The 26,332-nt window shown below is 45.5% G+C and overlaps 1 protein-coding gene across 3 annotated transcripts in view; it reads right to left on the bottom strand.

The window, feature by feature from the left end:
• The window catches only part of PAX5 (paired box 5), a 111,509-nt gene that overhangs the window by 68,481 nt on the left and 16,696 nt on the right, over nucleotides 1-26,332 (bottom strand). For all 3 annotated transcript variants that reach the window (XM_031609545.2, XM_031609546.2, XM_090132189.1), the window contains exon 6: nucleotides 3,038-3,213. In XM_031609545.2, coding sequence (XP_031465405.1) covers nucleotides 3,038-3,213 — 176 coding nt within the window. The remainder of the gene's footprint in view (nucleotides 1-3,037; nucleotides 3,214-26,332) is intronic.

The raw sequence follows: 26,332 nt of genomic DNA, 5'->3' as shown, positions 1-26,332 counted from the left end.
TTTGTCTTGGTCATCTTTTACAGCAGATATGAAAACTCAGATTGCCAAGTGCACAGCATGTTTGGAAGTAGGAGCTCACCTGCAGGTCTCCACTTCACAGAGGTGAGCTGAAGAACAGCAACGTTAAAAACAGAAGAGTAAAGGAAACAGAATGGATGCACTCAAAGTAAAGGCTTCAGCAGTGGTGAGCAGGCATTCTCACTTAGGACATCAATGCACCTGCTTACGTAAGTGACAATCCACAGTTTCCAATAAACAAGCCCAAAACTCCCAGAAAATAAATCAGAAAGAATTCAGGCAACAGATGCCAGTGTTCAGCTGGGGGCAGAATGTGTTCGGACTGCAGACGTTCAGCTATGTGGAATGGACTTTGTTCCCTCACAGCACTGCTCACCCTGACACAGGGACTGTGCCCAGCTCACAGAGAAGAAAAATTAGAGAAGAACAGGGAAACAGAGAGAAAAAGATACTTTCTTGTCTAAAGAAACGTGAGTTTTCCTGTAAAGTACCTGGAGCCCTCTCCAGGTGACTATCACAGGCACATCAAGAAGTTTTTGTGCCTCAATGAAATCAGCAGTGTTCCATTTGCTCCTTCTGTATGTTTCTAACACAGCAGATAGGCAGTGGATCAGCACTGCTGTCAGACTCTCCCCACGTCTTTATGAGGGGCATCTTTTCCTTATTTTCCTCTTCAGAAACAGGACTCCATGCCTCCATTGCTGACCTAGTTCCTAACACGCCGAATTCTGAGTTCAACCACATTCTGGACTGACAGATTCTGAATGCAGATCACAGTTCCCTACAGTCATTAATGGGAGAGACAGCTCTGTTTTTCCAAGTCACCTGGTAATGCTTCCATCTTCATCTAGTGAAAGGTGTCCCTGCTATGGTCTGTGCATTGGAATTAGATGATCTTTAAGATCCCTTCCAACCCAAAACATTCTGTGATTCTAGGATTCTGTATTTTCCTTCCAATTGATTATTTTGATCTCACTAATTGGTCCAGACAGCCTCTCCACTTTGGTTAAGTTTCGTGACAGCTTTGCTTTACTACCAAAGAGGTTAAACACGACTGCTTACTAAAGCAGTGGAGTTCATATCACATCCTTGAGAATCAGACATTTCTGTTAATTATGCATGTTTCATTATATGTTGAAAATGTACTTTGCATGCCACCAAAAAGCAAATCCCATTTCGAACAACCACGAGCCCTTAATCGTAGCCAAAGCTTCCAAAAGCAAATGGGAATGTTAAAGCAGATGACTAGCAAACTCCATTTGTAATTAAAAATGCCTAAGCAAAGCTATCCTGCTGAGGACCTTTCGTATACTACAATATCTTTTTCTCAGAAATACGTTTCTCAGCATCTGTTTGTCTTCTCAGTCTGTGCAGAAAGTGCCCTTTTTACCTGATCAGTAGAAGCATATCCCCAGACTTGATGCTCTGGTTGCACAGCCATTCTAGTTACAACTGCTTATACAGGTCCAGGGAGATCCTTGCTCCAGCAACAGCTGAATATCCCTGGATATCCTGAAGCCAGCAGGCTTCAGAAGCACGCTCTTTTAATTCTTCTGTTCTGTCTATTACACCATCTCTTTGTGTTCACGTCTGGGCTGCATCCCATGAGCTACAGTTCTACATGACTCAGAAACTTTAGAATACAGAGAACCAAGGAAGGGTCTTTTTCTGGGATATAAAAGCTAAATAGAGGCAGATCTAGCATCAAGCATCTTTGAAGTGACCAATACTGAAAATGCTTACTGTAGTAGGAAGTGGATCGGTGCCTGTCCCCTCCATTATCCCTGGTGTTAAGGATGGGATAACCACCATCTAGTGGTATGTGAAGGCCATTTCACCTTCAAAAGATGCTGCTGGCTTGCCTTTCCTAATGAGCTTTTTTAAAGAAAAACTGAATTGATTTCAGCGTCTCCCTCATCTTTTTTCCAGACTGAATTTAGATTTACAGGGTTCACAAATATAAACCAGGGAAACCACAGAGCCAGCAGAAACTGGTAAAAAATGAATGACAACAAATGACAGCGTGTGTGAGCTTAAGGGCACGTGGAACTTCTACTCTACCACTCCACATAAGGAATTTTTTCTTTAGTTACACCAGTACATATTCCTCTGGAGTCACAATGGTGGCCTTGTTCCTGATACTCTCCAATGTCTTTAAAATGTTTAGGCTCCTCTAAGGGAAACCACTGTTTGTTTGCAGTTCGAGGAGTTCAAACACCGTGCCAAAACTCAGATTTAATATTAATAACACTGGAGATTAGCAATGACTAATTACACTGCTAAATATAGAAAATGCAGCAAGCCTGGCCTGTGTTGGACCTGACAGCCACACTTTGGTTTCTATGCCCTATGATTGCAGCTATATTTAAGTCTGAGGCCTACAAACAAAAAGCACGTTAAGAAGCACAGCTAATTTTTTTTTTGTTTTATTTTTACTTCTGCACAGCGTCTGCTAAAATAGAACTTTCCCTCCCAAAAAAAAAAAAAAATCGTGCAGAATCTTTTAAAATACACTGCTTGTCTGTAGGTGCAACAGATTTACCTTCACATATTAATTGGGTGTTCCTCTCTGCAAATGGCCAATTACATGACTAATAAGCCATTTCCAGATATAAAAAACTAATTTGCGTGCGCAATCAAGCTAACTGTGGGCCAAAATTAGGCATAGAGTTTTACAAGTCTGTTCCTTGTTTTCTGCAGCCTACTTTACATCCAACAGAAATATCAGAAGATGTGATGCTCCTCATGCCCTCAGTTGATGCGACTGGCCTAGATCAGGTGTAATTTCATATCTAAACACATGCTAGCCTTTATACAGCCAATGTTTTATGTCATTTCTTAATAGTCTTCCACGGTCAACATGCTCTTGGCTGAAGAGCTTGATATGACACCTCTTTCTCCATGTTTTTCTACTGCACATTTGAGAAATAATTTTTTGTTGTTTTCCGCTAAAGAGGCCTCTGCCATCAGAAAGCATATCTGGAAAGAAAGAAAAAAAGTTTAATGTTTGGAACAGTACCTGCTCTGGTTTGATGGGCTCTGTTGTCGTGAAAATGTCAGAATAATGCTGCCTCTCGAAGACTCGATCCAGCACTTCCAACTGCTGCTGGGTGAACAGGTCTCCACGCATCTGTTTCCGAAGAAAATCTCTACCCGGGAGAGAATGGCCATTGGGTACTGGAGGTTCCTGAATACCTTTCAAAGAGGACAAAGAAGAATGAAGAATAAATAGGCATTAAAATGACGAGTGTCTATTTTATCCATCGTATAGGTGTGGGTGTTTCCTTGCTTACACAGTGAAGAATCATGGGCAGGAGTATAGGAGCAAGACGCATATTGCCAGAGGATGCATTGATCGTTCCTCCATTATAGCAAACTCTCAATGCAACCCACCATCAGTGACTTCACATATAACTCAAAGGCATGACAAAGGGTGGAGTCACATGTTCGTTCTCAACACTGTCGCGCAATATTTGAGAACCTGCAACGGTCAAGCTGCAGTAAGACATAGGAAGGTAAGTACAAAACCTGATCTTAGATCCGCAGCCAACTTGGATCAGCTCCGAGCAAGTCTGCTTTGCCTGCTCACTGTCCATAGCTGTGCCTGTGATACCTGCCCGTCTGGCTGAGCTCCACTCTACGCAAAGGTTTTGAGCTACCATGTGCTCAAGGACTCGCACTCCAGGAGCATGTTCAGACTGCAGAAACTGGACAGTCAATTCTCCAAACAAACACTAATAGCAGCATACTGAGACGGGATGTCCCTGGGACTCGGAGTTACCACTGCGACACTCTGAGGAAGCACTCTCCCAGCTAACAATACTGCTTAGTTGTAATTTCACTTTACGTTTCTTAAACTCACTGACATGATGGAAGCCTGGGCTCTAAATCAAATTTTCTCTCTCTGTCTCCCCTTCCTTCCAGCAGAGGTTGTTAACAGAAGTAGTAAGTGGCTGCTCATGGCTTAGAAAGCCATGAGACAAGTTTGAAAAATGTTTAGATAAGCAGTTAAAAAAAAAAAAAAAAAAAACTCTTGCAATATGGGAGCTTGATTCAGTTTGCTTTATTGCAGATTCACAGTGGTTTCCTATCTTTCCTTCATCTGTCAGTGCTAGAAATACATCTTTCATGTTCTGAAAGCAGAGATATGCAGTATTCCTAAGGGCTCCAGGAGGTGGAACTCCAACAACAGCAGTAAACATCAGATTTTGTCTCCAGATAGCAACACACTACACAGAGGAAGGAAGCATTTAAGAAAAAAAACAAAAAAAAACCCTTCAGATTTGTTTGCATGCAAAAACCCATGCTTAGATCTTCTTTGCTTGGTTCCGCATCACAGTTTCTGATAGCATCAAATGGCATCTGTGCAAAAAGACCACATTGGTGCCAACACTTCTCCTGTCTTCATACATGAGCTGGCCATCAGCAACGACTGATGTCCAGCAGACAAGATTTTCCAAAAAGAACAACTGATTTGAGGTCATCTTTTAGCACAGCTGAGTGTGGCAACAGATGTTGTGGACCACATCCAGAAAATCTGACTCTTTTAAGACAGGTCTCCAAAACTGAAGGAACAATACATAGAAACACTTCTTAAAATCCAAGAAACACTTCTTAAAATCCAGATCAACCTCTATAAAGTTTTCTTATGCTAAACAGGCATTTGAAATTAGCAAGTAATGCTGGAAACGTTCTTGTAGATTTTCTTTGGATGGTTCAGGTAACAACAGTTTTATATTTACCTATTTAAGTGAAGTTAGGCAACTTAAATCAAGAACAGGCAATGTTGGCATCTGTAAAGTGCTAGGATCAGTTTAAACCATGCAGAAAAAAACATGAGCCTGTCTTCTAACAGAATGTATAAAGATACGCACAGAGGTACGAAAAAATATAAGCAGATATAAGAGAGCAGTGTAACTTTAAATCTTTTTTTTTTTTCTTTGCTATTCTAAATCAAATAATATCTAATTGATGTAGCGCTGGGTTTAGTCAACCATCACTTATAAAATTAAAATTCTAGTTGCTAGCTGCTTGGTAGCAAAAGGCAGGGGAGACTTTCCCTCTGGAGCATGAAAACACAGGCTTTAAATTTCAGGTGGAATCATAGAATGGCTTGGGCTGGAAGGGACCCCAAGGATCACCAAGTTCCACCCTCCCTGCTGCAATAATGTTGTTTAATTCCTCATTTGGCATCAAAGTTGAAGGTTTTTTACAGTTTTGGCCCAAAGCAGGCAATAAAAGGGAATGATCCAAGAGCCTAGTACTACCTGCACAACCTTCCCTCTGACTCTAACACAGTTTATGCATTGTCTATACATCTAAAGACGAGGTGTACGATGAGACCAGATTGTATTTGCATACAGTGCAGCAGACTTGTGTTTCACAAGCAGCCCTTGTTCCACAAAGTGTTTGCACGGAGCACAGCTCTGCTCTTTTCCCAACGAATGCATTTGGAAAAGATGGATTGATGGACACAGCAATGATAGGACAGGGCAGGCACTAGCAGGTCAGTCTCAGGGCACACTGCTGGGTGCTGTGCTGTCATCTCTGCCCCTAAGGCTTCTGATTCACAAATATCTTGTGAAAAGTTTGGGAAAACACACTATCAAGTGCCAGCATCTCTGATCTGGTCACATCCATCCCAGACAGCACGAGCAGGAGACCACCTAGAAGCCAGCCATGAAAGTTTAGGAAGAGGAGGGCATTTCCAAGGAAGTGGTAAGGTATGGAAATAAATGAAGGGAGTAGCTTTGGAAGGTTTTGAAATTCAAGATCAGGATTTGATATCCTGCTGGGAGTGCAGCCTGAAGAGGAAACCACAGAGAACTGCCTCCAAACACCAGTGTGTGATAAGGTCTCTGATGCCAACCCAAGGGTCTGGGGGCAGCTCAGCCTTCCAGCCATGCTTCCCAACAAAGTCCACTGTTGCTGAAATAAAGGAGCAATGCATACATACTCTGCTGTTAGGGGAAAAGCTGGGCAGAAAGCAGGCAGAGCTGGAACTCGTGGAACAGCTGGCTGCTGTTCCAACATTCCAAAGCTGGATCTCCAACAGAAGATCCAACATTTATGTCATGAGGGTTTGACAGCTGCCCAAGAAAGCTGCTCGCTTTCATAGAATCGTAGAATCATAGAATCACAGAATCATAGAATGGCCTGGGTTGAAAAGGAGCACAATGATCATGTAGTTTCAACCCCCTGCTGTGTGCAGAGTCACCAACCAGCAGCCCAGGCTGCCCAGAGCCACATCCAGCCTGGAAATTTCTCTATTCTCTCTTACCACATCCCTTCAGCAGAGGGGTTGTTCTTTCTCACTGCGTTTCCCAAACTCTGACTAGCTGCAGGCGACTGCTGGATCTCAGTTTGCAAGGAAAGTATGCTGCACACGGCATCTAAAAAGTTCACAAAGGTCTTTAGGATACGTTTGGCTTTTAGTCATTACGTAAATGTGAGATAATTACCATCAGCATTATGTATTGTTTGGATACATTACAACATCTTTGATAATTAAAATACCACAGGCTCATTTGTAACAGTTTCAGTTATAAAATGGGCTCCAGGGAGAGGTAAAACATTTTTCATACAGTCAGTGGATGCACCTAGGAGAGTTTTGTTCTGTTGACAGCAGCGCTACATGTGCACCTATGCACTCTGCAAAACTGTCCTGTGGCATCTTTACAAAATGGCTAATCATAGAATCACAGAATCACAGAATGTCCTGGGTTGAAAAGGAGCACAAGGCTCATCCAGTTCCATGGGGTTGCCAACCAGCAGCCCAGGCTGCCCAGAGCCACATCCAGCCTGGCCTTGGATGCCTGCAGGGATGGGGCATCCACAGCCTCCTTGGGCAACCTGTTCCAATGCCTCACCACCCTCTGGCTGAAAAATGGATAATGAAGAGCACAAGTATCATAGTCTCCTTAGGAAAAAAGACTCTCACCCCAAACAAACGTTTTGTCCTTTACCAGACTATATTGATCCTGTGGGTCAGAATTGTCCCACAAGATCACAGCTTTCTGAACAACCCTGGATGCTATGCTATGCACTTCCCTACCAGCACAACACCAAAAGCCCTTTCCCATGCTTCACAGAAGTCCTGTTAGTCTGGGAGGAGTTCTGTGCAGAACTGATCCAGCCCTGGGAAGAGGTGCCACACATGGTGTTGCCAACAGAATCTGCCTAACCTGTATGGATTTCACCTGGAAGCACAGGGTCTTTGTTAGTACAGTTTTATTCCTGGGGACCTAGCAAATGACAAGATCAGTATAGAGAACCTGATAAGCTGTGACTGCGTTTTGTAGCATAATTTTATGGTTAATTACCTTTCCTCAACACATTTTCTGAAACTGCAGGAGACATCCAGAATTGCCAAACGTGTCTACAACAGATTTTTTTTCCCCAATACTCACTGTGTAAATCATTCATTTTAAAAGTGTTTTGCTTATACATTGCTAGTATACCTAGGTCAAAATAAGAACAAATGGCTGTCATCCCTATCTTCACAAAATACTACAGCAAGTTTTGAGGCCCTACAGCTTAGCACTGACCAAGAAAAAAAAAAAAAGGCAAAGTTTCAAGATATCAATTTAAAAAAGAAAGAAAGAAAAAGATCCGTTCTATCTGGTATTATTTCAGAGAAGGAAAACAGCACAGCTTAATTTCTGCCTGATGAATCAGCCCTGCAAAATAGCAGTGGATAGATTGTGCAGCCCCACAGAAGAATCTAAGCCAGCTGACAGCCACTGAGAAACTGCTGCCACGCACAACTTCAGCTGGAGTTATTTCCACTCTTATTAATCTTTACAATGTACCGTGGGTGGCACATGCTACTGGTACATTTGCCTGGTGTGAAGAAAAGAGAATCTTCTGGTTTCAGGCTTTCAGGTTGTTTTATTTTTTAAACAACTTGGGTTTGCAGGGTTAATTAAGGAAGTAAATAGCTGGTGCAATGAATGGCCCATATTCATAAAGGACGTGGTTTCTGTCTCTAATTTGTACTGTCCAATTTCATTACCTGGTATCATACCTAATTACTCCACCTTATAGGGAAATGCAGGCTAATTAGGAAGGATGTTATTCACCACATTTAAAACACGATGAAGCAAATGAAATATTACCGGGAGGTAAAAAGGTGATTTGTTTCCTTGTAGCATGTCTGTAAATTAGCCCGGAGAAGATGAAGACTTTGTTTAATTACCACTCAGGGAGGCTTTGTTTAAAATGCAAACAGAATTTTTATGGCAGCTTCTCAGGCCCATGTGCATTTGGCAGCCAGCAGTCTGTTGGTCTTCCTAGGAAGGTATTACTTTCTCAATCGTATATATGCTGTGAGAGACCTTTGTATTTACACCATCTGAGTTCTCTAAGCTCTGTTATTTATTTTTCCAAATGATAGTATTACTAAAAAGAAACTTTATATTTCGGAGTGTATATAGCTGATCATCACACACAGGTTTTCCAGAGAAATCACTGTATTTCACAAAGGCGGGTATGGGTTTTGCTGTAGATCAAAGTGAGAAAGAGGGGAAAAAAAGATAAATCACCAGAGATCCAAAAATACTTTTCATTTGGAGAAGATATCAGGCCATTTCGATAGCACTGATAGAGTCTCTGCTCTGTCTCCATTACCCACTGAAGGCAGCCGGAGTCAGGAGCTGACTACGCTAGATTATATTCCCTATAAGATGGCCACCAATATATATATATATGATCTTCAACCTCTATTGATTGACCAATTTCACAAGCAAAGACTGGTGAAATGAAGCTGAAATGAACATCATGCTTTAACTCATTGAACCCATCAGGCCTGAGTTAATCTCACTGCCCACTGTCTCTGATAGAATTCAATTGATCAATCATGTTTCGGTGATAGTACCATTTCAGTGGCTTATTGCTTCTTCATTTCAAAGCTTGACCCGTCAGATATACCAGGACCAGCTCTGCTTTTCTTGGAGACACAGAGACCAGCACCTGCCTACGGCAGCATATTGCCTTGTGTCCAGGCTTGGGGGAAAAAAAAAAAAAGAAAAAAAAAAAGAGGAATTTTTGCTGAACACTCCCATCTTAGCATTGTATTTTCACACCTATTACACTGATTTTACAGTCAGAGTGGCAGTAAAAACACAACGAGGCCGAGGAATCAGAATTCCCTGCCATTTGTCAGCTCCTATTCACGCACTATCCTGCATTTGGGCAAACGGGCTGAAGACTGACTGCATGGCCTCCCCAAACCCCATCCTGCAGGCACAGCACCAAACGGAGTGCTGCCTACACCCTTCTCCACGGGGACAGACTGCTGGCTGGTGCTGCCTGCTAGCCCAGCAGAACCAGGGTGGGGGGAGCTGGAAGATCACAGCTCCCAGCGCCCGCTGGCTGCAGCAGGATTGCCATGCTTATGTCGCCGTTTCCCATCTGCTCTTTCCTTCAAACACATGGTTGGCCTAGGTGCACCCTCAAACCGCCCCACAACCCAACCCTCATCCTGCATTTGGCTTTGGCACAAGGGCGTGCAGCTGCCTAGGGCAGGCAGCGCAGGCGCAGGGCTTCTCGGTAGCAAAACAGTTCTGACTTTTGTCATCCAGCAGCCATCTCTGAGACATGATCTGGCCTCTCTGCACTGGGAGAGCAGCTCTCTGCTGGCTGGGACAGCTGCAAGCCCTGCCTGATACACGGGACACAGCCTGGTGTACGTGCCCATAGGTGAACCCCACTTTGCTGCCACACACCCAGAGCGTGAGTCCAGGAATGCAGAGCCATACCTAGTGAACAGACACCAGCAGAAAGAGGGATTGTGTAACAGCACAGCTCTCTCGTGGGGTTACTGCCCATTTCCTTCTACTGTGATTTTAATCCTGCGGTAGCCAGACAAGAATTTTGTAACTGACACACCTTGTGAGCCTGACAGCCCAGCTGTTTGAAGCAAAGGCATCGTGCATAGTGCCACTGAGTGGAGCAGGACTGCCCGTGCACAGGAGCTACAATGGCAGCCCAACTTTGCTCCGATGTCCTGTTGGACAGCACAGCATCCCTCACCTATGCCCAAGAGCTGCCTGCCACACTGCCCAGGGCTGTTGGCAGCCCCATATGGGAAGATCAGGAGCCACAGCAGTTTCTGTGGCCATCTGCCCAGTCCGTGGGAGCAGCAGCGGGGCTGATGGAGCTGCTGTGCACATTGTGACTGCTCTTACAATGTGCTTTTATTTTAAAAAAGCAGCGAAAATGATGTCCACAATACCTTCTCCAGTGCAGAATTCAGAACCAAGGAAGAAGGTTTGTCACTAAGGAAGCTGAGCCAGGAGGTCCTGGAGCTTCCCTGCAGGAAGCAGGCTTTGCATCCCTCCATGGTGCACAGACACACACGGAGCAGCAAGGTCCTACCACCAGCTGCAAAGCATGGGAGAAGGCTGCTGCCTCTGTGGCTTCCATTTCTTGCCAGGTGAGACAGAAGTTCGGTGCATGTGGATATAAAATAACTCGTGGCTGGTTCATCCATTAATAATTATGAGAAACCAATTCTGTTCGTAATCCATTCCTTTAAGATGTGTTCAGCAGCAATCTGTGTAGGAGTGGACATTATTTCATGTCGTCTCAGCCTACGGTGCATTTTTAAATCACTGGGATAAGTTTATAAAACCCGCTTCAACATAGTTTATACCTACTTCCACACCACACTATAAGATATTTTCATCATCTTCCCCCCCCAGAAATATTGTCCCTATATGCACTTAGTGATACCAAAGATGAAACTGTGGTTTGTTTGGCTTTGGAAATGTCGACCCTGTCTCCTGTTACAGGAGACAGAAGGAGAGTGTACAGCCCTAAGAAACTGCTGTGCTGAAGGCACCCAGAGAGAAGTGCTGCACAGGGCAGGCAGTCTCTGCTCTCTGCATTTGCAGGCACTACTGTGCTGCACCAGCAGCAGAACAGGAGAGGAGAGCCCTCCTTCCCCATTTTGGTTAGCTGCAGAGCACTCTGATCTGGCCCTGCCAGACCAAAGCATAGGAGCAGAAAAGGTTCCTACAGGAGGTTTGAACATTGCAAATGTGCATGCTCTGCATGGCCTGTAGCACCTGCAGCCTGGTGACAATCGTCCCTCGATGTCACTGACAGGGACAGCCAAATTTCTCCCCTTGCAAGAAATGACACTTGATGAGAAAAACACAGGCTATTATTCAGCTTACTTACAACAGTCAAAACTAATCTTTCCATGCAAGCTGAAAACAGTAAGGCATAATTTCCACTTGATACCCTGAAAAGTTTGCAAAGCAATCTCTGCAAAAGTTCCCCAGGGAGAATAGAGGCAGTGCAGGGCTGTCCCACGCTCCTCTCACTGTGTGCCAGACACACTGGCACTGGGAGCACTGCTGTGTCCCCACGGGTGAGGTAAGCCCTGGATAAGGAGAAAAACCTTCCTTTACTGTCCTGCCAAAGACCTCGGCAAAGTTCCTAAGAAATGCAGAGGACTTCCAAGCAGATTTTACTCCTCCCAAAATACAAACTCCTAGCAAGATGCTGAGACATTGCCACCAACCTGTAACAGGATGGGTTTTGGCATGCACAAAGGAGAGAAAGGGAACAACTCCGGAGGGGGCAGGATGCTGCACGAGCAGCATGGCTGTGAGCGCTGCCCAGTGAAAGGTGTGGATCTGTACTCTCCATCACCTTCTCCACAAGCAGCACGTACACAAAAGCCACTGCTAACCGTGGATTTTTGACATGCAAAGTTTAAATAAGGACTCACTGCACAACACCAAGGACTGCAGCCTTGCATCTGCAAATGTGAGTGCTTAATGCTGAACAAAGAAATCTCTCCAGTGTATTCAGCAGCACGGCTTACATGCAGAACACAAAACACAGGAATAATTTTTAAATACAGGTTACGCCGAGTGCGAATTTAAACATGCTTTTCTGCAGTTTATCCACATCCATTAGCTGAGTGGCGTCATTAATTTTTAAAAACCCTCTGTAGCTCTGTAGTGCGGGTTGGTAGACCTCAAAAACTGCTGACAACTTCTCACATCCAGGAACCACTGCTGCACATCTGCCTTCCACTTCCCTGTGTGCCTGCGTGCGCCCTGCTGCACGAGCCCTGCACCACGCTGCTCTGTGCTTAAGGAGGTGTGCAAGAACGCTCTGGGCTTGGGTGCACTGCCAGCACCACTGCCTGCCTACCCTCCTCCTCCAACCAGCAATGCCAAAGCAGAGAGATTTCCCCCTTAGTTCAGCTTCTAAAGCAGCAGGACGTTGCTTTTGCTCCCACTGACACTATTTTAGCTTTTCAGGTATATTTACTATATTCTGTGCTATCTGGCTCTTTTAAAAGCTGCGGAAGGGAAGATGACACAAAAAAAGCAATCAGTGGCAGGAGATAAATAACGTTTTGCTGTGGATGTTTTTGTTTTACAATTCTGCCTTAAACGTTCCGAGGCACCGAAACAAAAATGATGAACTAAGATCCTACGTTTAAGGGAAAATAGCGTAGCTCTTTGCTAATTACTGTAATTAATTAGTGTCGTCTAAACATTAATTATTTATCACGCAGTAAACTCAGCAGCCTACTGTACAATTCCCCTGACAGTGAGCTTATCACAAGAACACCCTTATTAGGGAGCTGTGGAAGAACCTGACTGTGTGCATCCCCATTATTTCCTGCCTTGATGACGGGGGGAGCTGGGGGTCCCTTCTGGGGCTGCACCACCAGAATGCTGCCAGCAACTCCCATAGGTGAGCTGCTCCTGCAGCAGTGCCAGGGGACGGGGAGCAGCTCCACCACACCACTGTCAGAGGTGGTTCTTTTCCAGCCTGTGAGCCAAGAGTTTTCCTGGGCTCCCTTCTTCGCCTTCCACATAACGCATTAACTCCTCCAGGAAAAAAATGACAGCAATAATATGACCAGAACTTGGCAAATTATTTCCAAGGACTGCTGAGTCTGAATGCTACCTCTTTCTCCACGACAGCCAGCTGACGGCAAGTGAATAATTTCTATGAATATGTAATGTCGGTTTGAGAGCAAAGGTCCAGCATGACAGACACAGGTCTCTCTCGTTTTTGCTCCATGCCACAGATGCCAACAGCAGCGAATGTGATTCTGACTGCACCATACATCTGCATGGATGGGGATTTTTTTTTCTTTTTGAGGCTTTCCATCCATTGGAAATCACAGGCTGACTGAATCTGAGCCTTGTTCACAAGTGGGGATCATTTCTGAAGAACCGTCTTACACAGAAGCCTGAGCAGGGAAAATCCTGAATGAGCTGCAATAGCCCATCGTGACGCTCTTCACTAAAAATTATTTTAGTGTTCCAGTTCAACATGGTCTTAGTGTTTGAACAGCTTTTAGAGATATATACGTGCAACTATTCAACGGTAAATACGCCTGCCATTGCTGCATCTGGATGAGGCTGGGCATCAACCCCTCCTTGCCTTCCACATGCTCCATCTCCTGACCATCACTGCTCAAACACAGCTGACTCCAGCCTGTCCATCTCCTGCAGGGCACTGCACTGCTGCCTGTGCTTGCAGCACAGCGCATTGCACACGGTATAGAACACTTTCTAAGGCATTTTTCTATTGCAGCCCTGTGTAATCTAATGGACCAGCTGAGCCAGCCCTCAAAACAAGGGCAAAAGAGCATACATTTTTAAAAAATACTACAGCTTTAGCTGTAAAATCTCATCAAACTCAAGGAGAGTCATTATTTTCTACGTACGGTGCATTTATTCTTCATTGTAATTCTTGGCTAAAGCAGAGCAGGAAAACAAATAGGGGAGAGTTGGTGGTGTTTTTTGAAGATAAATTCATAGGGAGGGAGGGAAGGAGAGAGGGGGGGAGGGAAGAAGGAAATTTTTCACTTTAGAAACAAGCTTTGCTACCATTGCATGGAAGGTACATAACGCACTGACCACAGGGCGCTGCAATAAAGGGAGGGACAGGCTGTGCCACTGCTATTGCCAGTTGGCAGGGAAAGACAGAGCCTTCCCACGCAGCACTGCAGGATGGGCTAGCGTTTGTTTCCCCTAGAGAAACCCTGACAGCTCTGCCCGTTTCTGTGGGCTGGGCAATGGCCTACATCCTGTTCTGCCTCAGCTGCTGTTCGCCCCGAATAGCACGAAGATGAACATGCAAGCATGCCCCCTGGCCGCCGAGCCTTGCAGCAGCCCCCATCCATGGAGCACATCCCACCCACCCGGCCAAAGCCCCCCAATGGCTGCCAACATCTCACTGACGGAGCTCCCCTCACCTCCCGCACTCACACACCTCTCCATGCCTCCAGGAAAGCTGGCATCGGCTCCTACCATAACAAACTCAATCGTTCTCAGCGGTGCTCCGGCAAATAAAGTCATTCATTACGGCCCTCTCTCCACACTGCCGTTGGCTGGAGCAGCAATCAATGCGCAACCCCTCATTGCCTTCTCTCAGGGAGCAGAGACAGATGCCATAAAAATAAACTGCAGCCCACACAGAACCCTGCCAGTTCGGCGGCAGCAGGCTGTGCCCAGTAACAGCCGCCACGCTGCTTCAGCCGGCACGGCGGTATTTATTTGGTCTGCCGCATCCATAGGGGAAGGCAGCCCATTAAGCGATCATTTTTATCTTATAACGTCAATTTACTTATACTGATTGGCTTCCTGCTGCCAAATATCAATTAAATTGCAAATGCCTGCTGAAGCTTATTTTCTGCTACTGTCTCTTTTCCTTCGTTTCCTTTTTTTCTTTCTCTCCTTCTTCTTGTGAGAGAGAGTGAGAGAGAACCCTATGTTCGAACATAATTTAATTTATTTCCCTTTCCATATCTCAAAGGAAAATCTATAACTCCCCCTAGAAGGCCATTTGCCCTCTGTTATTGGGAGCTGAGGTATCACAGCATCGGGCAATTTGTTTCAACCGGCTATCGGCAGCCCATCAGGACTCCTAAGGACCTCTGCCATCTCAGTGCAATTGTATCTGGTATTGCCATTTATGATTTGTTTTTAATAGGTGCTGGTAACCATCAGATTCCCAGATTTCAGTTCATACCTGATGCACCCACTCTGCTACCTCCTGCTGCTCCAGCGTGCTTTCCTACCATGTTCATCGGCCACTGAAAGAGATTTCCACTCGTGGAAATGCCTTCAAGACAGACTCTTGGAAATGCCTTCAAGACAATCGTTAACTCGGGCTGCTGTTCTCCAGCACCTGTGTTTCTAAAGCTGATAGCGTGGCCAGAACTGCTGGAGCTTACATGCTGTTCCCATGACAAACAGCTACACGAGGCTTTGGCAGACGGTGATGGATGGCACGAGCTGCCCAAGCAGAAGCTACCCGTGGGCTCTCCCCACTGTTTGTGTGCACTTATAGCCATTTCTTGGCCAGGTCTTCCCATGACAGCCATGTTCAGTCAGCTCTAGACTGAAGAAAAGGTCCACACCAAGATAACGTCTACTTTGACTTGCATTTATCAAAGTATATAAGATATCTTCCCTTTGCTGCAACCCTCCCTAGTCTATGAGGAACGCTGGCATAAGAGTCCACAACATTCCACCGCATCTGCAAACTAAAACCACATCGTGATTTCCTACCATGGATCTGCCTCTGTGTGCAGTGAGAAAAAGAAGAGGATGGAAGAGAAAGTCATGCTAATGGGGCTGGAGAGCTAGCAGATGAGTGTCAGTGATAAACAGGAACGGTCCTTGCAGCCAGAGGTCAGCAAAAGCTGTGGATCTGGAAGATGACTGGAACAGTAAAGCAGCACGGAAGTGCAATCAGCCACATCAGAATGAACAGGCTAGCACTAGCCAGAGATAAGAAGTTCCTCAGGCACAGAGCATATTTGATCTGCAGGCCACAGTGCAGCATTAAATCCCACTTGTTCTGTCCGTGCCAGCTTCTCTTCCTTGGGGTCACCCAAGAAAAAGCAGGAGAAGGTAGAAGCCCATCAAAGCAATCCATCTTTCTGCACAGAGAGAGCCTTTATATGCATACCTCAGCTATCTTCCTGTTCTGTATGTACGTATACAACCCGCAAGCACATGGGAAGAACACTGCACATAGGGGTGCATTTGCAAAGTGAGAACAGACGCATCCCCGTGCACATGCATTCATCCAGCCAGCCAGCCATATTACCCAGCAAAAAGAGAACTGATCGTATCAGCCTGAAAATAAACAGCAAAAAGAAAAAAAAAAAACTGCCTGTCAGGACAGTGTTTCTCTTGTTAGATGTTTTAGCTAGCACTGTCCTTCCTGTGACCGCAGAAGAGAATGCTCACAAATGCACTGCCTATGAGGAGAAGCAAAATCAAGTCATGGCTGTGTTAGAGTACATCGCCTCTGGGGCAAGGACTGGCATATGCTGAATAAATGACACTGATACAACACAGTGTTTGCAAACGGGGCCCTGGGCAGGGTCTCCATGAGCCTGATGCCAAGCCTCAGCTCTCCACAGCACTCATTGAAGCCTTGCACAAGATTTTTCCAACCCTGGTGCCTCAGTTTCCCCACTAATGAAGTGAGGAAATTGTAACCGAGCACACTGTAGTTCAGTAAAAATCTTCTGATCAGCCAAGTACAATCCACTGCAAATTGCCTGTAGTGCATCCAAAAATTCCCTAGTGCTTGAAAAAAGAAAAGAAGGGAGTTTATCCTGGGTTTGCCGAGTGCCAGGGTGATTATCATGGGGTTTGCAATTAACCACACAACAGACCTTTGGACAGAAGCTGCATGAATTTAGTTAAGACTGGTTTAAAAACGTAGACTCATCTGTATCAATGATGCATTCAGTAAGAAAATGAGTAATGTGGAATACACCAATGTGCACACGCATATGTACACATATATACATTATACGTATACACATGCATCATGAACATCTGTATTCCATTCATCCAGTCATATAGCTATTCCTTATGCAGAGATGCTCATAAAACTATCAGGAGTAATACAAAAGATCTCTGCATGTTTTTCCAGTGGTGATTATTGACCGGTTCATTCAGTGCTTGGTGGAGATAGCTGGATTGCCTGGGATGTACCTTGTAGGTTTCTAAACAGAAGGCTCCAGAATCAATTTGTGGTAACTGGTTAGATGTGACCAGCTTACAAACTCAGAAAGGCTTCACCAAAGCTCACAGTATTGGAAGATATGTTTGGGTTGTTTGTTTGTTTGTTTGTTTTTTGTGAACGTAGTGCTTGAAGATTCAACAGACTGAAATCAGTTTGGCCACTGATTTCAGCATTTCCATCACTCTTTGAGGAACTTGTCTTCCAACAGAACTTGCATGGAGCAGTTTGCCATCTGTGCTCGTTCTAGTGCCTACTCTTCTGTGAATGTGTCACAGCAACTCTCTGCCACTGAGACCAAATTAGCTTATCACAAGGTATTCCCCCTGCTTTGCTGGGTGAAAACCTGTAGAAGGAAGGACGGAAGATGTGAGAAGGCCAGGAAGTTTTATGGGTTAGCTATCTGCTGGGGGCTCCATCCTGAGCCACGGCCAAGGCCAGCCATGGATACCTCCCTTTCCAACAGCTTCTGCCCAGAGAGTGATGAAGGAACACTAACTTCATACTCTGGAGACAAATGCTGCATTTTCACCCGTGGCATCCTATACGTATGTATGCCTGCTAAAAACTTGCCTCAGTAATTATGTAGCTCTGTAATTTGAATTGGGCAAGCTAGAGCAAGAACAAGAGATCCCAGAGGTTTACACTGATTTCACTTGCCTGCCACCAGCTTTCAGGGGCACCGTGGATTTTTCACATCACCATGCTGTAACTTCCCTCTTTAATGGACCACTTAAGGAGCACTCTGGTGATCCATGAGGCACCAAAACACCTCTGTGACAAGGATCGTGAGTGCAAGAGAGGGAGAATGAATAAAACGAAGAATTACTCAATTTCAAAACTCAAAGCTGTACGCTTTAGTCGTTACACAAAAAAGAGTCTTTTGACTCAGTTGCATCTATTCTCAGGTCTTGGCCACTCCTCCCATTGCCAGCTAAGGCCATGATGGTTAGGAACTGTTGTTCTTCCTTTCTGACTGGGGCTTTGCAGGTGAAGACCTGCTTTCTCAGTCTTGAGAAACTGAGCTACCAGGATACCAGTTCTCTGAGAGGAGACACAGAAATTACAGAAGTAAAAATTCTTTTTTACTAACAGACTTGTAGGGGGGGGGAAAAAAAAAAAAAAAAAAAAAAAGTCATGCACTATTAAAACTTGAAATCTTATTAGACAACAGATATGAAATGACAAGCTGGGGGATGTCAGGACGGAGCACAGCCCTGCTGAAAACGACCTGGGGTACTGATAGATGGCAAGTTGAACACGATCCAGAAATACAACCCTGCAGCCCAGAAAGCCAACAATATCCCAGCCTGCATCAAAAGAATTGTGGTCAGCAGGTCAGAGGAGGTGATCCTGCCCCTCTGCTCTGTGCTGGTGAGGCCTCACCTGGAGCAGTGCATCCAGATGTGGAGTCCTCAGTACAGGAGAGATGTGAGCCACTTGGATCAAACCCTTAGGAGGGACACGAAAAGGATCCCAAGGAAGGAACACCTCTCGTACGAGGACAGGCTGAGAGCTGGGGCTGTGCAGCATGGAGAAGAGAGACCTGCTAGCAGCCTGTTGGTATCTAAATGGGGGCTACAAGGAAGAAGGGGACAGACTAACCAAGGTCTGCTGTGACAGGACAAGGGAAGTGGTTTCAAACTAAGGGAGGGAAGACTGAGATTGAATATAAGGAAGAAGTTTTTTACAGTGAGGGTGGTGAAGCTCTGGAACAGGTTAGCAGAGATGTGGTGGAAGCCCCATCCTTGGAGTCATTCAAGGACAGGCCAGACAGGGCTCTGAGCACCTGACTGGTGTGGATGTCCCTGTTCATTGCAGAAGAGCTGGGCTAGATGACCTTAAAGGGTTCCTTTTTGCACAAACCTATGATTCTATGCAAATGTATTACACGCATGGGAGAAAAACACAAATGAGTCCTGATGATACGGCAGGAGGCTCTTGAGCTCTTTTCAACCACAGAAGCTAGCAATCATTGTCTGTGAGCAGGGGACAGCATTTGTAGGTTGGCTTGGGAGCTTCCTTCTGCTTCCCCTTGAGGTGTGTAAGAGGAGACTGAAGAGAAATGCACCCATCCATCAGGCTCTAAGCCTCTAGGTATCACAGAATGGTTTACAGCTAGCATGCAAGACATTGCACCAGATATCTATTTCTCAGAAGCACTTTAAGCCCTTATGTCACGCGGTCAAGACATCATTATCAAAGCAGGAGATGATTTTTTTAAAACTCCAACACAAAACCTGTCTCACCCAAAAGAACCTTCTTCAGGGCTGTCCAGCAGCAGAAACCCACCATGCACTACAACAGCAGTATGTTCTAAGACCTTCCAAACGAAGAAGAATCTGAAAGCTAGCACGCAAACAGACCTCACGTAGCTGTTACAGATAATTATACGCCAAGGCATTCAGAGAGCAGCAGACAGCACCTTTTGATGTTTCACTGCTTCGGCACCCCAATATGCAGCTACCAGGAAGCAATTTCATGGGCATGTAGTGGCCGCATGACCAGAAAGCCATCATTTTTTCCCCCGATGTTCATCTCCAATAGATTTCCAACCCCCTGACTTCTGCTGCACACATCTTTTTTTGCCATGTTACAAGTCAGCCTGATCAGTGTGTAGCTGAAGCAGTATTTTTGGCTGGATTTCCCCTCAACTCAGGGTCGGAGAGAAGCACCAAAGTTTAAGATCTTTGTTTTCCAACCTCAACCTATAACGTGGTACTGCAGCAACAAAGAAAAATCTGTTTCCTGCCAGTGCCATAAGGTAATTACAATAAACACACTTCAAATACAAATACCTTCCAGGAGATTCTCAGCAGACATTAAACGTGGGAAAACTACATGCTTAGATTTCTTAGGCATCTGACAGAAGGAAGACATTGATTTGTTTCAGAAGTGCACGTATTTTGACTATTCTTTCCATCTCCAAAGTCATAGTCATCTCTATTTAGATGATTGCTTCTACAGAGTTAGGAACATACATAAACAAAAAAGCAGCTGTGCAAGCATCTCCATTTACATGCCATTCTCCTTCATTGAGGTTAATGAAGAAACAGAAGGCAAAGACCATGGCTCTGAAACTGATTCCAAGCAAAAAGTTTTGCCAAGTTTCTCAAGCTTCAGTGGGGTGCATCAGAGAAGGCTCACTCTTGTCACAACAGGAGAGCTGGAGTTCACAAAGAGCAAACCTCAGAGGGAGGGGAGGGGAGGGGAGGGGAGGGGAGGGGAGGGGAGGGGAGGGGAGGGGAGGGGAGGGGAGGGGAGGGGAGGGAAGGGAAGGGAAGGGAAGGGAAGGGAAGGGAAGGGAAGGGAAGGGAAGGGAAGGGAAGGGAAGGGAAGGGAAGGGAAGGGAAGGGAAGGGAAGGGAAGGGAAGGGAAGGGAAGGGAAGGGAAGGGAAGGGAAGGGAAGGGAAGGGAAGGGAAGGGAAGGGAAGGGAAGGGAAGGGAAGGGAAGGGAAGGGAAGGGAAGGGAAGGGAAGGGAAGGGAAGGGAAGGGAAGGGAAGGGAAGGGAAGGGAAGGGAAGGGAAGGGAAGGGAAGGGAAGGGAAAATGCAGCCACAAGTCTGGTGCAAATAAATCCCAGTAACTTTGAAGTTGGACTAGATGGCCTTCAGAGGGCCCTTCCAACTCTACGCATTCTATTTCATGTTAACACTTAGAGCAAACTGCCATCAAAACTGACAAATCCTGCTTTTCCACAAAAGAGTCTTTTCCTCAGAAAACGCGTTCCAGCAAAAGAATTCCAGCCAGCAGCAGCACTGACATTATCAGGGCAATCTGAGAAGATACCTATTCCTAAACTGGATTTTAGTTAAACCTATATGAAGAGATAACTTGTTAAAAACATGAGAGCAGCTGAAACTACAGCAAGTCTGTAAGGAGTTCTGAAAGTTCAAGCTTTTCACTAACACTGCTTGTGGAAAATCCCAGCTTTGGTGAAGCTAGTGGCAAACCTGCAGGTCTTCACTGCTGACCTGGAGGAGAGCTCTCTTGAAAACTACAAAACTACTCTCTGGAACTGCTGGATGGTCAATGACCAGGTTGGAGCAACCTGGTCGGGTGGGAGGTGTCCTGGCACTCGTAAGGCCCCATCTGAACTGCTGTGTCCAAACCTGGGGTCTGCAGCACAAGAAAGGAGCTGTTGGAGAGGATCCAGGAGGGCCACAAAGATGATCAGAGGTCCGTAGAACCTCAACTGTGAAGAAAAGTTGAAGGAGTTTGGCTTGTTCAGCCTGGAAAAGAGAAGGCTCCAAGTGAACTTACAAGCAGGAGGGGACTGGACTTTTTAGCAACAGGACAAGGGAGAATGGCTTTAAGCTTAGAAAGGGGAGGTTAGGTTAGAAGTTAGGAAGAAACTTTTTATTCAGAGGGTGGTGAGGCAACTGGAAAATCATGTTGCCCAGAGAGGCTGTGGATGCCCCATCCACAAGGCCGTATGGATGGTCCCGAGCAGCCTGATCTGGTGGGTGGCAACCCTGCTCAAAGAATGGGAGCTGGAACTAGATGATCTTTAAGGTGGCCTCCAACCTAAGGCTTTCTATGGTTCACTCTTCCACACGCACACTGCTCCTCTAAGTGGCACAGGAGTTATGCCAGAGGGATGGCATAACTGCGTAACCACTGAAGAAACTTTTCAGCATAATTCTCATACTTTAATTAAAAAGAAAAAAAAAAAAAAAAGAGAGAGAGAGAGAGAGAGAGAGAGAGAGAAAGACAGAATCAAATTGCATTAATTCCTCAAAGCTATATACTGGATTGGATATAACACAGATGAAACCAGCACTGCAACATAACTAGCAAAATTAGAGCAAACACTATTTAAAAGGACCATTTCAGTGTATGCATGGTAAGGGAAAATCACTTCTGCTGGGAAGACAACAACCTGACAGTGCAAACAGCTCACCACGCTTGCGATCCCTAAATGCAAAAGGACAATCTGAATCAGCAGCAGAAATTTAAATCACTACTTGCTGACCCAGCAAAACCTGACTCTCTTCAAAGGCTTCATCTCATTATAGTCACTGGAATTATCTCCAAGAATAAAGACAACTCAAGTGAGTAAACATAGCTGAAGTGGTCCTAGAAAATGTTGAAGTAAACTCCAGCATCTCCCTGGGAAGGAGTTTCTTTCTCTTTAACCTCTTCGCAGACTTGAATAAATACACCTGCTTCACTTGGCTGCCTTGAATCCACAGAGTTTGATTTTTAATTTGTGTATGTACTTCACAACCACTTCTTCCTGGGTGTTGTGAACCCCACAGCCATGTCTGTATGTGCATACATCCATGTTCTAGGTGGACATCTACAAAGAAATGCAGCTGACACCTTTTGAGTCCCATTCTCGACATACACATCAGTCCCTCCACATGGCTCTCCCTCAGACTGACTTTTTGCTAGGCTGTACAGCGTTACAGTGTTCAAGTTTATATTGGCAGGTGTTTTTTTCCTCTCCATAACCTTCATTTTTTCCCCTCACAGTCATTCTGGATCTGTTTCTTTCCCCTGCAAATTTAGATCCTCAAAAGTTTCAGTTACTTGTAAATTTTCCCCAGTGAAGAGCTAAGAGGATGACATCAATTCCCTCCACGTTCTGTCACGTTTAGTTCCTTACTGGGGTGAGAGGATTCACAGGGATTTCTGTCAATATGGGACCCAGCCAGCAGTTCATTTCTGCACTGAACTGCATCACTCATGGGCTGCCAGACCCAAGTGCCAAAATCTATTCAGGAAGCTCCAAGGATGCACTCTGGAGTAAGAGAAGATCCTAATAGTCCAGGAAGAGAAGCGGTTTCATGGTTTCATGCCAAAGTATTTAACCAGAGGTGCCCCATGACCAGCAGTACTCAAGACTGACTGCCAGGAAGAGGGTCCCACGCGTGGCCAGAGGAATCCCACAACTCAAAGAATGAGGAACTAAGATCATCAGTTGCCTGGAAACTGATGGTCGTGGTTATGAAGACTTGGAAAGCTGTATCCTGACAGAGAGCCCCTGCTCTGACTTCCCAGGCATCTCTTCATCTCTCATCTCTCCTGAAGCCAGGTCCCTCCAATGGCTTTCCAACCCATTCCCCAAAAAGTGACAGGCAATTTAGGAGAAAGAGGCAGGCTACCATTCTACATCGGATCTGCTTCCCAGTGCAGCACTCTGCCACTTCTCCCTCTGCTGTCAGCTCCTACTTTTTGTTGGCCTTCCTCTGGGTTAGGTTTTTCTGGAAGCTGATGTCACAGTGCTCTGTAAAGTAGCATTCTCACCTGTGCCTGTCTGTAATGCTTACAGTTTTTATTCATTCACAGTGGGAGGCCATGGTTGTGCTGGTGATGCAATTACTCCTAGAATTTACAAACCCTCAGTGTGAGACTGGCTCATGGGCACCACAGGAAATGTGTCCTGCAGCTTCAGCAGGCTGCACGGATTGGAACTGCCTGGATGCCTAGAAATGTGCTTAACCTGGGGCATCCCTGTGTGAAAATGTGATGATCATAGCATGGGATGGCTTTATCAGGCATTGGGTTGTGCAGAGACACACACACACACATGCATGCGAGGTTTCTTTTCATTCTCTTTAGCATCTCTGCTCCTCTTGTTGGCTTACCTTCTTCAGCAGAAGGCTGTGACCCAACTACCTTTAAGCATACAAAGTCTGTGGTTAGACTGCAGTTAAAGAAAAGGCGTATTTCAAAGAACTGAGTTCAGCAAAAGAAGCATAAACATCTACATCATGGTATCAGATGCTGAGAGCAACACAAGGCTGTGGCTGCAGAAAATGGAAACAAAACAAACAACCCCTTACGAACAAAGGTCTCCTGCCATGGCAGTTTCAATTCCCCATCAGCCTGCATCAGCCTGCATCACTCCACACCAGTGCATTTGAAAAATGGTCAGCTGAGCTGTTCTGTGCAGGTGCTCAAATCTGCCAAATCTCTCCTGCGAGCAAGAGGATGTGGGTGGGTAACAGACATGCACGCTTCCTGTGCAGGACTTTACTGACAGTTTCTTGCTAGATTCTCCTGCCTTGCCAACACTGCCACGTAAAGAGATTATCTATGCATTGTGTAAAGCAAGGAAGAGCCATGAGAACAGAAATTCACCCAATTCTTTCAGCATCACGTTACAAATTCACTGAGAGTCACGTCTCTCTACAAGGGGATGGGAAAGGAGCCTCCCTCTACTGGTCCCTGGGCCACTCGTGATGGCAACTGTCCTTGCTGGTAGACCTGATGTACAAACAGCAGCTGACAGGACCGTGTTCACGCTGAGCAGCTCAAGTCCTCCTGGACTGTAAAGCAAAGGGTTGTGCTGCACTATGGAACTCGACCTTGCTGCATGCAGGACCACCAGCCCGTATGCTCCCCTTGCCCCAGGGGTACTGACCCAGCTTATAAAGAAGCACTATGCACAGCATGCCTCTTTACACAACACACAGCCCTCAGGGAAACAAGGGTTTTGAGCTTTGTCATGGCTTTGGAGGAGTGACGCTGCAGTGAAAGCATCAGCTCACAGGAACATCTCAGATGAGAGCCACATCCCCTGTCTGGTCTGGCATGTGCATCTGTTTCATGAACCCTCTCAGCTGGCACAGCATGAACCTGCAGGGAAAGTCACTCTATTGAAATCAACTGCTTTTGTTGGCTCTCCTGTACCTGCAGAGCTCTGCAGAAAGCAGGATGGAAACCTGCAGTAACATCAGTTCCTTTTCTACCAGCAGCTGCAAACCCTTGATAGAACACACTGCTCACTCTGACACAGGGCCTCACTGCCTGCCAGCATGTCCATCCTTGGTGTCCCATAAAAACCCACTCAATCAGATCAATCTGCACCTTTCTGCTCCACCTGTTCTTCTTCCTAATTCATGGGGCCACGTGCATGTGAATACACACAGCTAAAGGATGGAATCTGAAAGCAAAACAGCAAGACTGCTTCCCAGCAGCATCTGCTGCTTGAAACTAAGGAGGTTGACAGTAACACTCTGCCATGTTACACAGCAGCCTGCTTTTTGTGTCAGTCTCCAGTAGCATGTCCTCTAACCACAAGTGAAAGCAACTGATCCCCTATGAAGGCGCATCTGCTCCAAGTGTGCATTACAGCAGGGGGAAAAAAAAAAATGACACTTTTGGTTATATAACCAATAGACTGTCTGATTTGGTTTGCCCCTAGTTGCTGTACAGCAAGCTCCCTGCTGTGTTAAAGACTGGTGGCATTTGCTGGAAAAAAAAAAAAAAAAAAAAAAACGTCAAGAGTGAGAGGAACAAAACTTGATGCCAAATCACAAAAAGTATTCAGTGCCATTGGAAGAGCCAAGGGGTGAGTCCACCTCACCTCACGTCCCAGCCCAGAGAAGTGCTGCACAGTCTATAGCTCTATTCATACGTGAAACACGAAGCATGCCAACTTACAGCAGCTGGCATGCACCTACAGCTACCAAGAAGGGAAGCAGTGCTTCAAAAAGAGATGATGTAAAAGGACTGACTGCTACGGGAGTAGTCTCCCTCTGGCTCTCAGAAGTCAGGAAAAGGTAAAGTTAACTCTGCCCCCTTGTGCATCTGCTTCATGATACAGTCTGCAGCTTAGAGATGACAGACTTCTCTTCACCAGCGTTTGATCCACCTTTCTGCCACCTGCATCATGGAGCCCTGGGACTCTTCTGTGAACATCTCATGCCTGGCTGTGCAGAGATACCTCTTGCTCAGCAGGATGAGGAAGGACCACAGAGTCTCCCCAGGAACCTCTTCAAACAAAGAGGCTGAAGTAGCTGGTTAGGCACAAAGGCTGTTCCTCACAACCTTGTCCACTTCTGCAGCTGTGAGCCTTTAAAAAGTAGTTTAAATGGTCTGCTGAAGACAGCAGTGCTGTCCAATTTGCAGCCTCAAAGATCATGACTCCTGCTGCCAAAACAACGGGAGTTGTTTTATAAATTATGTGATCTCTAATAATGAATTGCAAAAGGCTGGGGAATTTTTCAAAGATGCCTCTGGTCTTTCCATGGAAGCACTTCAATCTTTTCTCTATTAGGGAGAGAATTTCTTCCTTCTTGATTGAATAAGAGAGTCTCTGTAAGAATACCTACCTAAGAACTGATGCTTCAGGACAGTGCTGTGACAGTCTCGGAACACAGAATGCTTCTCTCCTTCCATGGCTGATACAACACAAAATTTCTACCCTATCTGCTTTAACATAGATATTTATGTGTGCACTGATGGCCTTGATTTGGGGGAAAAAATCGTATGTGCAATGGTAGATCTGAATTAAGACAGATATATTTCATCAAGTACCTGAACTTTCACA

The sequence above is a fragment of the Phasianus colchicus genome, chromosome Z, assembly GCF_987193195.1.
Source record: "Phasianus colchicus chromosome Z, bPhaCol1.hap1.1, whole genome shotgun sequence".
NCBI classification, from domain to species: domain Eukaryota; kingdom Metazoa; phylum Chordata; class Aves; order Galliformes; family Phasianidae; genus Phasianus; species Phasianus colchicus.
Note: the sequence above shows the minus strand (reverse complement) of the source record. Positions and strands in the feature narration are given on the sequence as shown.